The sequence below is a fragment of the Mycteria americana genome, chromosome 1 (assembly GCF_035582795.1).
Source record: "Mycteria americana isolate JAX WOST 10 ecotype Jacksonville Zoo and Gardens chromosome 1, USCA_MyAme_1.0, whole genome shotgun sequence".
NCBI lineage: Eukaryota > Metazoa > Chordata > Aves > Ciconiiformes > Ciconiidae > Mycteria > Mycteria americana.
This window is the reverse complement of record NC_134365.1, coordinates 218,985,512-219,001,434: the sequence shown is the minus strand read 5'-3', so window position 1 is coordinate 219,001,434 and position 15,923 is coordinate 218,985,512. Positions and strand designations below refer to the sequence as shown.

The 15,923-nt window shown below is 44.4% G+C and overlaps 1 protein-coding gene across 13 annotated transcripts in view; it reads right to left on the bottom strand.

Annotated features, from left to right (window-relative positions):
* Positions 1-4,156: 4,156 nt before the first annotated feature.
* Positions 4,157-15,923, bottom strand: part of PAK1 (p21 (RAC1) activated kinase 1) — a 74,756-nt gene continuing 62,989 nt past the window's right edge. For all 13 annotated transcript variants that reach the window (XM_075491244.1, XM_075491243.1, XM_075491235.1 and 10 more), the window contains 5 exons: positions 10,922-11,039; positions 10,366-10,465; positions 8,366-8,562; positions 6,725-6,862; positions 4,157-4,816 (listed from right to left, as the gene is read on the bottom strand). In XM_075491244.1, coding sequence (XP_075347359.1) covers positions 4,730-4,816; positions 6,725-6,862; positions 8,366-8,562; positions 10,366-10,465; positions 10,922-11,039 — 640 coding nt within the window. In that variant the 3' untranslated portion in view covers positions 4,157-4,729. The remainder of the gene's footprint in view (positions 4,817-6,724; positions 6,863-8,365; positions 8,563-10,365; positions 10,466-10,921; positions 11,040-15,923) is intronic.

Here is a 15,923-nt window from a genome sequence, read left to right as displayed (position 1 = left end):
CTCCTGGATTAGCTCCAGCTCTCTTAGCATGGGCTGTGACTCAAAGCCATATTGCTGCTCCAGTCTCCACTTCCAGCACCTCTTCCTTTCTGCTCTCCTCCTTCAGAGACATTGCTGCCTTGAGATGCAGCAAGCTGCTGTGGCACTCCCTGAATTTCCTCAGCAATTGTGCCGTTGAGGTTTTACCTTTGCTTCATCCTACTCCAGCACCCCTTGGACCAACTCCATCCTCTTCTGTAGCTCTTCCCACCACTTCTCTGCAGGCATCCATTTTGGCAGCAAGTTTCTGTCCCCCTCCCATCTGCATTGCTGTTTTGTTACTGTTGGCTATTCCCTGTCCAAGTTTGCAGCTGCTTCTCTAAGATCCCATCTTTGACATTGTGAGCTGTCATTAGCAACAAATGATGAGATCCTAGAGCATTAATTATCTATATGCTTGATCCAGTGGGGCTTACAATCCCAAAATACATCTACAGGCTCTCTATTACTATTGAAATAAGAAGGCATTAAAAAGTCTTATTATTTTATGGTGGGAAGATGAACAGAGAATAAGACTTCACCTTTAACAATTTTAACATTGAAGAGGTCATCACCCACCATACAAATGGATTATGCAAGCTCTTAATTAGGAACGAGGTTCAAACAAGTATTATTCTTGGACTTTGGTCTGGACCAATTTTACTGTCAGCCAAGGAGGGCAGGCTTTAAGGAAGCAAGTACCTACTTACAGGCCATTGCAGTCCGCTCTCGCACAGGACTTTGCCGCAAATGTGCCCTACTTATACAAACCTGCAGCATTTTGAGAGACAGATGGATTAGGATACCAACAGAGATCTCAGCTAAGAAGCAACAGCCTTTTACACACCTCACATTTCCGACCAGGCAACATTTTTGGCACTTTCTCAAAACCAGGCCCCTGAAAAGGGGCATCGAGTTGGAAACAAAACACTGCGGCAACCCCAGTTGCTTCGCAAAATACTGGGTTTTGTGTCGATGTGGTCTTTACCCCGCCAAGCCTCTTCTCAAGCCCTAACCAGATCGTTTAAGTCAAGTAAGTGTCTCCATGGAAACCTCCTTTCTCAAGGAGCCTCCTTGCTGGAGAAAACCATGCACCCCTTTTGTTTAAAAGGGGAACGCAGTTTGGTAGGAGCATAATGCCCATCTAGAGAAGAGCCTGTAATGACTCATCAGCCAGATTTATGTCCTTTAAAAACACGTCCATTCAATTAAGACATTTTAGGGATGGCTAAAGGCGCGCTATTGCTGCTGTAACTAAACCAGCAAGTTCTGCCGTCCCCTCCATCCCTGCCCTGGCTCTACACATTGCTCAGCATCACAAACAGAATCACAGAATCATATAGGTTGGAAAAGACCTTTAAGATCATCGAGTCCAACCATAAACCTGCCTTCTTTAATGCTCACGGGGTCTGTATACCCCTCTCGCACACAAACTCTTGGCCCTGGTGAACTCAAATCAATTGTTTGTTTAAAGAAAACCTAGAGCTAAAATAATACAACTCAATGCCTGTTCTTGAAATATAGGAAGCGTCTTGTTGAAGCTACTAGTAGCTTCTTAAATAAGACAATATTTCGTGTTTTGGAAAAGAAGAGATGAGTTTTAGCCTCTCCCTCCACCAAGCCCTTGGTAAGCCGTAGCATGGTATATCATATCTGGTATAGGATTGCCTGAGATCCCTCAAAAAGGAAGCCAATTTGCTGAAAGGATACTGAAACAATTGAATATTTCATGTTCTAATACAGAAGAGAGACTTTAATATTAATAGGCAAATAAATAATTAAGAGATGTGATTAAAAATGGTTTCGACTCAGGCGACTCAGTTCATAGAGCATGTAAAAAAAACCAGCAAAGCCACCAAAGAAGTTCTCTAGAGTCACTTTCAAATCACAGCAGAGTCAAGATGTTCTCGGGAAAATAAGCCCCAGAGGTTAATTTTTAAGTCAGAGTCGCTATTAAAGAGCTCTCTTAGACAGGAAGGTGCCATAAAGGGCTATGTGAAAGCTAACACAGGTGCTGATGCCAGGTGACGCACAGATGAAGAGAGAGCGGAGGAAAGGATGTATTTCAGAACAACAACAACAAAAATAATCCCATTCTCCTAAGCTTAAGGTAGTTATAAAATTTTTTAAGATTCATAAAGACATGCCTGTTAACTTGAAACTAGGTCCAGGCACACTGTTAGCAGTTGCCTCCTTTTCCCACCCATCACAGGTGGGGAAAAAAAATAGCCTGGGACAAGATGATACATGTCTATGGTCACAGTCTTGCAGCTTCCCAGTGGAGAGTGAAAGGCTTTTGGCAACCCCCCTCTCAAGCAGCTAACAGAAACCAGTCAGGACCGATTCAAAGTGGAAGTCAACAAGACAGGAGAACATCACTCGCATAAGAAGAGGGATAAACAATTATTCGTGTCGATTCCTTTCCATTATGCAATAGACAATCCAGAAGAGCGACTTAAACACATACAAATAACCTTTTCTACCTTCTTTGGGGAAATTTAATAGAAATCCTGCTGCAGAAAAACATGCTCACGTGTGTGCTCACAGATAGGGCATATCTGCATTAAGGTTCTCATCTCAGTGGGATGCTGAGGATGGAGCGGGGAAGGGAGTTAGAGAAGTCAGAGACATTAAACACATTTGTGGATTGGATTTAATCCTGTGCTGTCAAAAAAAGTCAATGGCCAAATATGTAAGACCAGAGCCATATGAGATTTTAGATCAAGTGAGATCTAGCCCGTAATTCCTTTCTTCCCGTGTATGCCATCTTGAGTCTTCCAGAGGAAATACAAACAAAGTCCTTATCAAAGGGAATTATTCAAGGGTAGCAGCCTTCCATTTCACAATCTCCACCTAAGCTCCAAGCAGAGGAGTACATCAATAGACCATATCCCTCTCCAGGCTGGCAGCTTTACTGCTTTGCCCAAGGAATTCATCCTCAGATACAAGCTTTGCAAGGGGAAACTCTTAATATTACAGAGAGATGAAATACATATACACAAAGGGAGAGAGACTGCAGATTTTGGCAATGGACTTCAGACTTCAGCCTTGTGTCAAACAGTGACCACCCTGGAGCACAAAGGATGGGAGAAGGCACTGCAGAAGCAAAAGACCTCACAAACTCTATCTACACCCGATAAAACTAGCGTAAGAGTTGTCATGTATTGTGGAGCAAATAGGAAAAATATATTTGAATTAAAACCCAGGTGCCGGGAAGAAAGGGCTGAGCCAGCAGCAGGTCTCAGCAAGAAGCACGATTGAGTTTCTGTGCAACACAAGTGCTTTGGAGAGAGACGAGAGATTACTCCAGACTGGGTTTAAACTCACCCCATAAATGACCAAAGCAGTACAGAGAAAGCAGCTCCCCCCCATTATAATACAGATCTTTTATAGATCTTCTCTATGTGTAAAGTTACTCCCTCGAGAGCCACTTGCTATCCCACAGGACTACAGAAGAAGGGGTAAGAGACAAGGTTATATCACTTTATCCAACACATCCAAGCACCCGGTGACGATATGAACAATAATTCCATCCAACAGACTTGTCTGGTGACAGTGAATTCTCCAATCCTCCCTCAGCCCCAAGTTAAGAAACGCAGCAGTCATTTTATTAAAAGAAAAAATCAGCATACAGTTAAACATAAAGCCCAGTGTTTACAACCAATCCCTCTAGTAGTTCCAGGTTTCCTGTTGTTTTACAGACTATTAGCAACCAAAGGAATCAGTAGCATAAAGAAACCACTATCATTTAAAAAAAATTAATGTCCCCATGTCTCCAAGAAAGCAGCATCCATGATCAGTTTGTTTTCCATTGGACTTGCTCTAAGAAACAAGAGTTTTCAACATCATTTTGCAGGCAAATCTTATCTTTATAATAGTAATTGCTCTGTTTGCTTTATCATACAGGGCAAGAGTCTCTAAGCAGCGTCACAGCGCTGATAAAATAACCCTAAAAGAGCTCTCTGTCAATTTTTCCTGTGATTTACCTTCTAGAACATCAGAAATGTTTGAGATTTAACTAGTTAAGTTGAAACTAAAGGGGGAGGGGGGGCCCTAATTCACACAATCTGGCAAAAAGATTATCCATGAATTAAGTTCTCCAATGGCTGCAGGAAGCACACAGAGGCTTTCTCCATACTCCCTCGAAGCATCCAGCAGTGCTGTAGGAGGGATGCGTATTCACGCCCTCCTTCTCCTTTCAGTTGTTACAGCTGTTCACATTTCTGCTGCTTGCTTCCTTCCCTCCTCAAGTCATCCAAAGCACAGAGCAGCCTCAGTGGTGTAATAGCAGCTTGCCAGAAGCAGGAGAAGTCCAGCCAGCAAAAGATTTAATTTATTAAGATAAACACAGTCTAAGGCTCCACATTATTTTTAAAAATAAACACAGTAAGAAATATGAAAACAAACTGGCTTTGCTACGTGTAGGTCAGGTTCAGACGTTCTCAGAAAGATCTTCTCAACCATACAAAATACTCTTCCCCTCTCACCCCCATCACGAGGATGGAAAGACAGTTCATTATAAGATCAGCTATGTCCCTGTTGCGTGCTATTCCACATTCAGTGAATGATACCTCTGCCACCCTTCAGGGCAGATCAAAGTTTTAAGAACACCCCTGTGAAGAAGGAGTAGAAGGGGAGAGGGGCAAGTAATTCAGTCTCTGAAATGAACATCTAAAAGTCTTGGCATGATGACTGTGTTGACTCCACCACTTTAATGGTTGTTCTTGGCTGCCTCTTTAGCTGCAATAATCAGAGGAGTGAGACTAGATAGAGGCTTTGCAATTTTCAAGAACTGGTGCTAGGAAGAAGAAAAAAGAAAAAGGGTTAAATTTTTCAGAACATGCCCCAGAAGTCTGGTGGCTACTCAAAATATTGGCACCTAAACCCATATGAAGTCTAACAACCTACTCTAATCCCTGAACAGGTGAAACCAAACAGTCTGTTACCACCACAAAATTTTTGGACTTGCCTGAAGTGATGAACAGATTTGTGCCCAACACATGCTAAAGTCTCCAGTGTTTCTACATGTTCGAGACCAAGCAAAACTGAGCAAATTCCCCTGGGGAATTATAGTCTTGCAAAATCTATAGTGAAATTCTGTGTGGAAGAAAGGTGTACAAAAAACAATCTGTGCGGTTCAAACACAAGGCACAGGGCTTCCTGCAGGAATCACCTCTCATTTCTCTCTTCCCTGTTATCACAGGTCTGGTGAAAGCATTGCCTTGGCCTTCTATGGATATTAGAAATTTGCTAAGCAGCTGGAATTTAGGAGAGCAGCACAGAGCTTGCAACACAGAACCATTCAGCCAGTCTCCTACACAAGGTGCTCTGTTAAGTAAAACAATATTGATTATCAAAACAGCTCTCAGATGAGAGTGAAGGTATGTAAGGGCAAATTCACAAGCTGTTCTGAAAACAGAAAGCAACTATAACCCACAGGACTTCTGAGCATCAGAAGGGATCAATCCTCCAAGGCAACATGCTTCAGAGATGGAAAAAAAAAATAATCAGAGGCTAAAAAGTAGTTACAAATGGGCAGAAATGCTACAGTCAAAATGTTCTCGTGCTCCAAGGAACAGAATATTACTGCTCTGTGATATTTTGGGGCTGGAAAGTCCAGGAGAAAAAGTGATCATTCAACTACTGCCACTCTGCCAGCGATGAATGCTTCATTACAGTCTCAGAAGGCAGCAACACATGCAAAACTGAATCCACCAGACAAACTAGTGGAAAGAAAGGAAAACATAAAAGGCAACTGTCTCACAGCTGAGGTCTGAGTGCCCCTGATCACAGATTTATTTTACAGAGAGCTACATTTGCCACCCCCATGGCAAATTTGACAGAAGGAACACACGAACCACTCCTCTCATCCATGTCAGTAAAAAGTCTGGCAGCTTGGCTCTCTCCTTTCACCAGGAGTTCAGACTAAGACACAGGGTTTCAGTGAAATAACTGATCATAGGGTGATGAGACACTGGAAGAGGTTGCCCACAGCAGGTGTGGATGCCTCATCACTGGAAGTGTTCAAGGTCAGGTTGGACAGGGCTTTGAGCAACCTGATCTAGTGAAAGATGTCCCCGCCCATGGCAGGGGGGTGGACTAGAGGATCTTTAAAGGTCCCTTCCAATCCAACCCATTCTATGATTAAGATATCTCACGAGCTTTGTTCCATCACCTCTGTAAAGAGTAGTATCTGGCAAAACATGGTAACGCCAAACTGCTCCAGTTAATGCAAGCCATCCATATTCCAAAGAGCTTTGTGATCTCTCCACCAGAAGGGAGACAACCAGAACATCCGATACCTAGAAGCCCTCCTGCTGTCCAAATCAGAACAAGCATGGCCAGACCATGACAACACATACAGATGTCAGGGCCAGCTGTGTGAAGAAGCCATGGGAATTAAGGGGCTCAGCATTTGGCTAGCTATGGGCACAGCTATTATTTGAGGTTGGTTCCAGAACACGCTGCACAGCTGCTGCTAGTAGCAACTACAGCATAAAAGAGGAGTCGTCCGTTAACACTTTATTACAGATTTAGGTTTTGGGGTTGGTTTTGGTTTTTTTTTTTGCTCTGGCAGGTTACCTTAGCTGTGCTTGTGCCTTCAGCTGATGCAGTATTTAAGACCCCAAACAAGATCTCTCCATAAGCCTGGCCTCACTCAGGATTGCATGATTACCTTGATTCAGCCCTGTTCCCCATCACCTACTTGTAGCAGCTCTTTCGCAGAACCTCTCTTTTCCACATCCATTTCAAGACAGCGATTTAAGAAGTCTCGGAATATGGATGAAAGCTTTTCTGGATTCTGCAGTTCTGGAGTCCCGTTAGTAGCAATGAGATACAGGGCCTAAAGCAAAAACAAGCACCAAAGAAACAGGAGGTTATGAAGGTTAGATCTCATCTCTGGATTACAAAGACACTCATTTCTTGTCTCCCACCCCCCAGTTCAATGGGGAGGAAAAAAACCCACCTTATCAGGGTGACTAATCAATGCTTAAGTTTCTGCAAACAGAATAGCTGCCAGCCCTATTTTTATGTGGATGGGATCCAATCCTTTATTGTTTTACCCTCGTAATCTGGGTTTGGATCCTGCAGCCCTCTCAAGAGATTAGGAGGACAAAAACAACATTCCAGACCGTGTTTACATAGGGAAGTTAACTGGCATGACTCTACCAGTGCTAGACTCCCGCAATAACTATATCCTCACGGGAAGGTACCCCTGAATAAATAGGAGATTTTGTTCTGTCGGTACTTCTCCTGAGTGCACAAGGCCTAAAAAAATCAATACTATAAAGATGCAGTTGGCTGCTTACAAAACATGTCCAGCAGACCCTCAAGCAGCTTTTAGCATCCTGCAGAAAGAAGCGGTTTTGCTACTGCTTAGGAATGAAACATTCACACATCCCCCCTCTGAGAATCAAGGAACTCAGAATTCATCCATTTCAGGATTTCATGCAAGAAACTTCCTGGGTGGATTTTCAAAGGAAACGGAAATCTGTCAGAGACTTGTTAATATGCCGGCCCTTTGAGCACATCATTCAGCACATCCCATGGGAGCAGTCTGATAGCCTAGGAGCTGGCACAAGTTGAGTTAAATGAGGCCAAAGCACTGTTACTTAACCACCCTCGTTTAACTCAACACCCAGTTTCTTTCCTTTCACTCTTCTTTGCTGCTGCTCTTCTCTCCCAAAAATCACTTCCAGTGCAAGAAATGGAGACAAAAGTTAAACAGAATTTTTCTAGATCCCCTCATCCTGTGTAGCTGAGGGAGAAGCCATAAACCTGGCTTATATTAAGAGCAGTTACCTCCCTACAAACTGACAGCATCTCCCCTTTCATTAAAAACTAAACAAGGGAAAGGCATCAGGAGGCTTAAGCCTTGTCTAAAGACTTATTAAGCTTGTAGCTTTATTTGGAGCATGCAAGGAGGAACAATCCACCAGTAGGAAAAAGCTCCGTTTATAGAATAGTAACGTGTCATATTTTTGAACTTAAGGAGAACTCTACCCCACTCACAGGGCACAAGGATTCAAGAAGTCAGCTGCTTTGGTGCCATCAGGTACTCTTTCTGCCTCTATCAGCATCTCCAGAAAGTGGGAAATTATGAGTGTGCATGATCTAACTCATCAGAGCTGACCAGAGGGTCTGCAACAGGAGGAACCCACACCTCTGCCACCCAGAGAAAACTATAGCTTTTAACTGAAACGATCTCAGTCTTCTCACTGTGACATCTAAGGAGATACGGGGCTGCAGGTGGTGAAACCACACTGGAGGATTCCCCTGCCTCCTTTAGAGCCTCTTTTCACCAGCAGGCTTAGCGAAGACCTGAGGGCAAAAGTTACTTGCTTACTCTCAGGGGGTTCTCATTGAGGTAGGGGGGCTCTCCTTCAATCATCTCGATGGCCATTATCCCCAGCGACCAGATATCTACTTTGGGCCCATACGCTTTCCGTGTCACCACTTCAGGTGCCATCCAGTATGGGGTCCCCACCATGGTGCTGCGTTTGCTCTGCTCAGGAGTGATCTGGGCACAGAAGCCGAAGTCAGCTGGAAAATTAAAGAGGGGGGAAAGAAAGAGACATACAAATCAGCAAGTTTCTCCAAAAACAATGCTTACCGACGCCAGAGCTGTAGTACAAGTTACTCTGCTGCACCGTCTGGTGTGTTGCTGCTGCAATTGTGAAAGGAGGGGTGGTTTTGTGGCTAATACAGAAGATGGTGTTGAGAAGTAAGTTTCTAAATCTGACTCACTGAGGCCATGAGGATTACAGAGCTGCTGACTTGTCTGTGTCAACGATGAGGATCAGTAAATAACCATATATGGATGTTGAGACACTTGACTGTGTTTGCAACTTTATGCAGCTGTAATACACTATGTAATATATGGTCTAAAGACTGTTCCTGGGTATGTGAAAATAGAAATTAATACACAGTCTGATCTAGATACACCCCCCCAATCCACATACTGTGTTGTCTGGTGATATTTTCAGTCCTAGAGATATTACTTCCCCAGTAGATACATCATCCCTCAAACAGAATTTTGCTTTACAGAGCAAACAGTGTTCAGAATAAATTTAAAGCACCTAAATTTATACTGATTATTTTCTTCAAATAGACAGAAAGATGGAGAGCCTTCACACAAAGATTGCTGGGTCCTATGTCTTATTTGTATTTGACTTACCAAAAGAAAACTAATTCTGTTCTTGTGAGCCCAGCAGAATCCACACAGCAAGACGCACTGCCCATCCTGACCCCCTATGGCACCGCGGGTCTAATTTTAGGCAGAATGATGAAAATTAAACTGATCCCTAGCTGAGTTTTCATCAAGGGTAACAACCAGGAAAGGTACATATGGTTCATAAACAGAGCAAATTTCCAGCAGAGCCAATAAGCAGCTCAGGTCCAGAAGGTTACTGCATCATATCCACAGGGACTGCTCTAACTTTAAACTACAGCCCGGTACCTGCAATACTGTGCTCAAAGAAGTTATTCCATAAGAACAGAGCACTTTGGCCCTGATCAGCTATTCATAGCTAACACTCCAGAGATCTGACTGTACCAAAGTACAGCTTTAGTCTAAAAAGCAATTATGTGCAAAAAAAACCCCCCACCTTCTTACTCAGCATATCTGCACTGTGTGAATTTTGAGTCATATCTGCTGTCACTGCCGACAAAAATAGATTTATTTATGCCTGCTGGGTGCTGAACTGAGAGGGAGAGAAAGGAAGCACAATTCTGTTAAAGCTATAGGTGGAAGATAATCATTCACTCATTTCCAGACTTATCTCTGCATGGGCAATGACAAGCACAATAGCTACCTTAGCACCTGAGGGGCAGAACAGTCTCAAGGTCTTCATTACAGGTGATAACACAAGGAGGAAACAACATTTCGAGCCCAGGCTGGGTTGGCGTTGTAAGATTAAATGTTTTCTAGTTACACAGTTTTCAATTCTCCCTCCACTCCCACTGCCCCCCAAGTATCTGCATGCTGAAGAGATCACTCACAAATAAAGACTTCTGGCCCTACATCTTCAAACCCAGGTTTCTAGACTGGAATAGCATTAAAATACTGTTATTTTAGTCCACAAAAACAGATGGCCCAAAGCTAACTTCGAGTTAAGCTCACTTAGGTGTTTAACTGAAGTCTGGTATCAGTTCACAAGGATTCATGCTTCCCAATCTCCATTAAAACCAACACCACAAAAATACCTACAGGAGCGTTTCTACAGCCTCTTCATCACCACAGCATCAAGCATCTCAAACACCCATCTCCCCAACAGGCCTGGCCCATAGCAGGTAACAGGCCTGGGCTGATAACTCAAGTCATCACCAGCAATGTTCCCCACATACTTAGTTTGACAGAGCCATCCATTCCCAGCAGGATGTTGTCACTCTTGATGTCTCGGTGAATAACTTGGTTTGAATGGAGGAATTCCAGAGCTTGGAGACACTGAAAAAAAAAATAAAATAACTGAGATATTCTTACTGTGCATGAAATTATTCACCAGTCACAATTAGCCAACTAATGGACTCTAACAACATGCATTTTGAGTAGCAAGGGCTTAGTGTCTTAGAGTCTTTCATATACCCAGTATTTGCAGGGCTACAGAGAGCTATCCCACTGAGATCAGCAGGTCCTAGGAGGACAGGTTAGTCCCAAAAGACCTGGAGAACAGGCATAACCAAGGGGATTCCAACCCCGTTTTGCACTCTAGTACCTCCCTTTAGGGTGAAACATATTAGGATTTTATGCTGCAACCTCCTAGATAAAATCCATCCTCTGAAAGAACGACTGTTGCGTTACAGAAGCCGGAGATAGCTATTCCTATGGAGCCAGTGACAGGTTGTGGAAAGCATGTGCCCCCTTCCCAATCACAGCTTCCTCTGAGCATGAGTGCCGCTTTACCTCTCGGCACACGGCTGCGATTTGTCCTTCATCCATGCAGGTCTCTGTCACAACATCTGTTAGGGAGCCTCCTGCCAAGTACTCCATGACCACCCAGAGCTCTTCTCCTACAAGGTAACTGAAGAGCCAAAACCAGATTTTAAAATCAGCAAGTATGAGCATGCCACTGTTTACCTAGCCAGAATGCACTGAGTTTTAAAGCTGTCTTAGAAGTGCAGAGAAACCATGAGGCTTGAGCAGCGTATTTAACAGTACTGGGGCACCAGGTACTCGTGGTACTTTCTGTACATGGGAGGATCTGATCACAACCTGAATGAGCAGAGGGCAGGGTGAGTACAGAAAGTCAAGGCAAGAGGTAATGGGAGAGCAGGCTACAAGTTTCCTGGCCTTAAAAGCAAGGCTGAATCTTTCTGCCATGGAAAGGGCCCAGACTAATATGGAAACCCGACCTTACAACTCCTGCTGCCACTGGGAGAGAGGGGGAAGAGCTACTAGTCAAGGACGGGGTCCAAGCATGCAGCCCAGACATTTGGCACACAGCATGGCTTTTGAGGGGCTCTTGCATCAGAAGAGGTGGCTGGGGGCTGCTTCGTTACTACTGGCATTCTGCTGCCCTAAGCAACTGCCTACTTTGCCTAGGCCCAGGGACAATCCTGGGTGACACAATGGATGGCTGCCCGTGAACAACAGAGAAAGAACACTTTTTTTATGCATCATGCATTTGAAAATCACCTCAATCTTTTTCACGCTACCAAACCAGTCTGGGATTTTGTCTGAAAAATTCAGAACCGTTCATAAAGGCAAATAAGAACATCTTGCTGGATACAATAGCAACTCTAAAGTTTTAAAATAAAAAAGGAAAGCCCAAAAGGTCAGGTCTTGTCCAAAAAGGCCTGTAGGAAGCTGGGGAGGAGACAGCTGAGATGAGGGCAAGTTTTCTCAGCCATTTGGGATATTCTCTGCTGGGAGTGTGTGTGTTCATGTCTAAAAGCAGAAGACCTGGGATGAAGACTTCAGCATTAACTCATTTAAAACAAACAAACAAACAAACAACAAATCCAAACCACCAACCACTTCTGCCTTTTTGGGCCCATATGGAAAAACATCAACATAATCTTCCATGACAGATATATCAGGATGACACATTCCTGAAGGAAGGAATCATCAGCTTGAAAACCCACCTTCTCAGCCTATCCTCCCGTTTTTAAAGTGAGTGGACAGATGAGTCAAGAGAGAGAGCAGAGAATCTAATTAAAAGCTTCTGCTGGCATTAGAGTTCATCAAGCAGATGTTTGCTTTGCTCCGAAACACTGATCCTACTGAAGAGTGAATAGTGAATTTGCTAGGAGCCAAAGGCAAAAAGCAGGACAGGTCTAGGGAACAATTAGCTAGAAAGCAACAATGAAGGAGAAAGAAGGTAAGCCCAACTTGGCATGGAAAGTAGTCAGAGATGAGTGAGACATCACAGGAGTCAGCAGGAGGTAGGCTTCGACCCCAAAAGGACACAGTGACAACACCTGAGCTGATGAAAACACTCCCCCAAAATAAGAATTGTGGTCTGAGATGCGTGACAGAAGTGTTACAGTTACGGAGAGCTTTTAATATTGGAGACAAAGATGGTGTCTTTGTTTGGTGATGCTGAAGACTATGCAGGGAGGCAGCGTCTGGAGTTACTTTCAGGATACGGAGCCCAAGGACACAGGGCTATGCTCCTGAGCAGACAGCTCACTGGCAGTTTTTTTCCCCAACAGCACAGACGCCAGCAAAACCAGTATCACCTGCACAGCAGCCCCTCAGAGTGACAGAGGAGCAGCAGAATTGCTTTTAGAAGCACTCCTGCCAACTCTGCAGGATATCTACCTTCTAATGAGCTCTGAAAGCCACTCCATCCACACCTTTCCTTCCTGCCCCTATGCTGTTGCTGCTTCTTCTTCTTCATCGCTCCTGCCAAACCAGGCTCTCTCCAGATTTTATCAGCATCCTCTCAAGAAATCAGTGTCACCCTGGACATCACAGTGCTTCCCTTCATTGCCACTAGCACCCTCTGCAGCCCAAATCCATTTGACTGTAAGGATGGGGGCAGAATGGGTTCCCCCACACCTGCATGACAATCTCAGGTTGCACATGCTGGGATAAAGCTGGTATCTCTCCACAGCCAAAAGGGATGGAGCGAGCCAAGAACCACACTGTGAACCAAAGCTCTGCCACGAGCAGCCAAAGGCATATGCCAAGACCCAGGCACCTCAATAATTGATAGATCTGACATAACACGCAAGGAGGTGGAATTAACGGTGGCTCCCCGCCAGCTGCTGCCAAGCGAATGTCATTTCAGAAGACTGGGTGGTGCCGTCTCAGGGATCTTTTCACTCTCTTGCTGCAGCAGAGGCCAGTTTTAGTCACTGAGCTGCCTGCTGTAGGCGTGCCTCAAAACCACTCTCAGCAGTTCCGGAGGCACCACCAGGAAGTCCATACACCTACGTGCTGCTCTCCATGTGATGTCAGGCATAGCATGGTGTCGCACCTTGTCACCCACAGTCACCTTCCAAAACAAGGCTGACAGTAAAAACAAGCTGATGAAAGTCTTTGAGAAAGAAGGAGGTGGTCTAGAGCTTTCTCTTCATCCATCTGCAAAAGCAGGTAATGTCTGCTCCTGTAAGGTGTTCCTCTGCTTCCACTTAAGATACCTTAGGAAGGTGTCCACCGAGGTTTGTCTATCACAAACACACACCAGTCAGTCATAGTCCTTTCTTATTGATAAACTTTATAAAATTTGGTTTTGCCCAGAAGAGCAAGATCATTCATTACAGATTTCTGCACCAGTAACATGCCTCCAACATGCAAGCATGAAGTTAGCCTGGAAAGAAATCAGGGTTTTCTTGTAGCTTGACTGTCATACATCTCAGCTTTATTCATTGACCTTCCAGCCCCAGCTGAGTTTGGGGTTGGGGTGAGGGTAACAGTGGCTACCACTTAAAGTGAGGATTTGTGGGGTTTATTAGGTTAAGGAGAGCTCTTCAGAAAGAAACCAACCAAAGGGCAGGGGTTTGCTTTGCCTAACACTAGGCATCTGATGCCTGTGTTTAGATCCTCAGTTTAGAAGCAGGGCTCCGAGGGCCTCTTTCATGCAGTAGAAAGAAACCAGCACCTCCACAAGGTAACTCGGCACAAGTGGCTGCTTGTCTGCACAGGAAAACTAGTGTCACTGTCTTCAGAGCCTGATGCTTCTAAATTCATCTCCTAAATACAGCTGAATTAGGCCATGTCACTATCTTAAATGTCACAGCACACCTTCGTGCAACACCGGCCACTTGCGCTGCAGCAGAAAAGCTGTCAACCATGAGCAAGTAGGCCATGCAGGTAAGAGAGGAAAAAACACAGGAAGCCCTCGCATAAGGGCAGGAGCTGAAGCAAAGAGAAGCAAGAGCACTAGTTTATAACAATGACTATCTTGCAGCTCCCATTAGGGACTCAGAAGGGGAGACACTGTCAAAAACAGAACTGCAAAAAAGAAACCAAATCCCATAGTGGCAAGCGCATCCTTCCTCGTACTTCCTTCTGTGACAGCAGTAGGCAGAAGCCAGCAAGTGGCGTTCAAATATCAGCTCAATTCAGCACTCAGGAAGCAAACAGGCACATTAGGCCAGGCAGGAGGGACACAGCTCCCCAGCAACAGGATCCTGCAGTTGCAAAGCTGCAGTGACATAATAGGCACAAGAACCCCCACGTTCATCCTAGTTGCCGCTCTGTCCATTTGCAGCACTCAAACAAAAGCTAATCCCTCTGAAAAAGATTAGTGAGAGAAAGTGGAGGACAAAAGCAGCAGCTTTTGTTGCTGGAAGTTTGAACAAGACGGCAGGACATGCAGCTACCCTGCAGCTGGGATATACCGGCTAGACAAGGCAAGTGCACGTACTCAGCGATGCTCTCTCTAATGGGAAGAACGTGTCTCTCGAACAGTTTTGCCAAAACAAAGCCTCTAATCAGCCAGGAGAAATAAACAGTTTCAGCCCAGATTCAATTCTTAACTCTTCTTTACAACTTGTTTCACTTTACACAGCTAATATCCTCCTGCTCTTTGTAAGAAGAGGGCATCTGCCCAGCATCACTTCCCTGTGCCCACACCTCTTTCACAAAATTTCAGGAGCAGACTTGCTGTCCCTTCAACAAAGTAGCTCTTTACAGCCCTGCATAGGATACAGCACCGTATAAATTCAGCATCACAACTGATGCTGCAGTGTACAAGTAGTACTTTTTTTTTTGGCTAAGACATTAAAAGCCTGTTAAAGAAACCTGTTAAAGAAACAGCTGATAAGATTTTGATATACATACAAAGCAAACAAGTGTGCTCTCAGATTTCCAAAAGAGATTCTAGGTCACATCCCTCCCTTGCATCTTATTAAAAAAAAAAAAGAGCTGCCAAGACTAAAGCCTGCAGCTCACCCTATCTAGGCACTCTTTACCCTACAGTAAGCCGAACCTGTAGTTCATCAGGATTCTGACGGGAGTGCAGCAGACTGAAAATCCTACTGCAGCTCAACTGGAACTAGCTGTATCTTTAACTTAAGGTGAATGATACAGGCTTGACACAATGCACCAATGTTATGTTGATGGTGAATTCAACCTACCACGCAAAGCTTTTGCCTGATGGACTTTCAGTACACCCCAGATTTCAACGCTGACAGTTTGTGACTGTTTCCTGGAACTCAAACAGGGGAGATGCAAGACTTTCTTGCACTTTCAAAGGCAGCTCCCTACCTTCAAAGAAGCACATTTACCAGTTGCTCTTTCCGAAGCAGTCAACCTCCAAACAGCTGATGATGGCGGCACTGCTACCATCACCCTTATGTACAGCATTAACATCCTGGTGGGAAGAGCTCTCACAGCCACGTTTTTTTGCAGACTTGGGCATTTTACTGCCTTAAGCTATAGCAACCAGAATTTTCATGGCTACCCATGTTTATTTTAAAAACAGTTTACACTAGTGCAGCAGCCACTGTGCTGC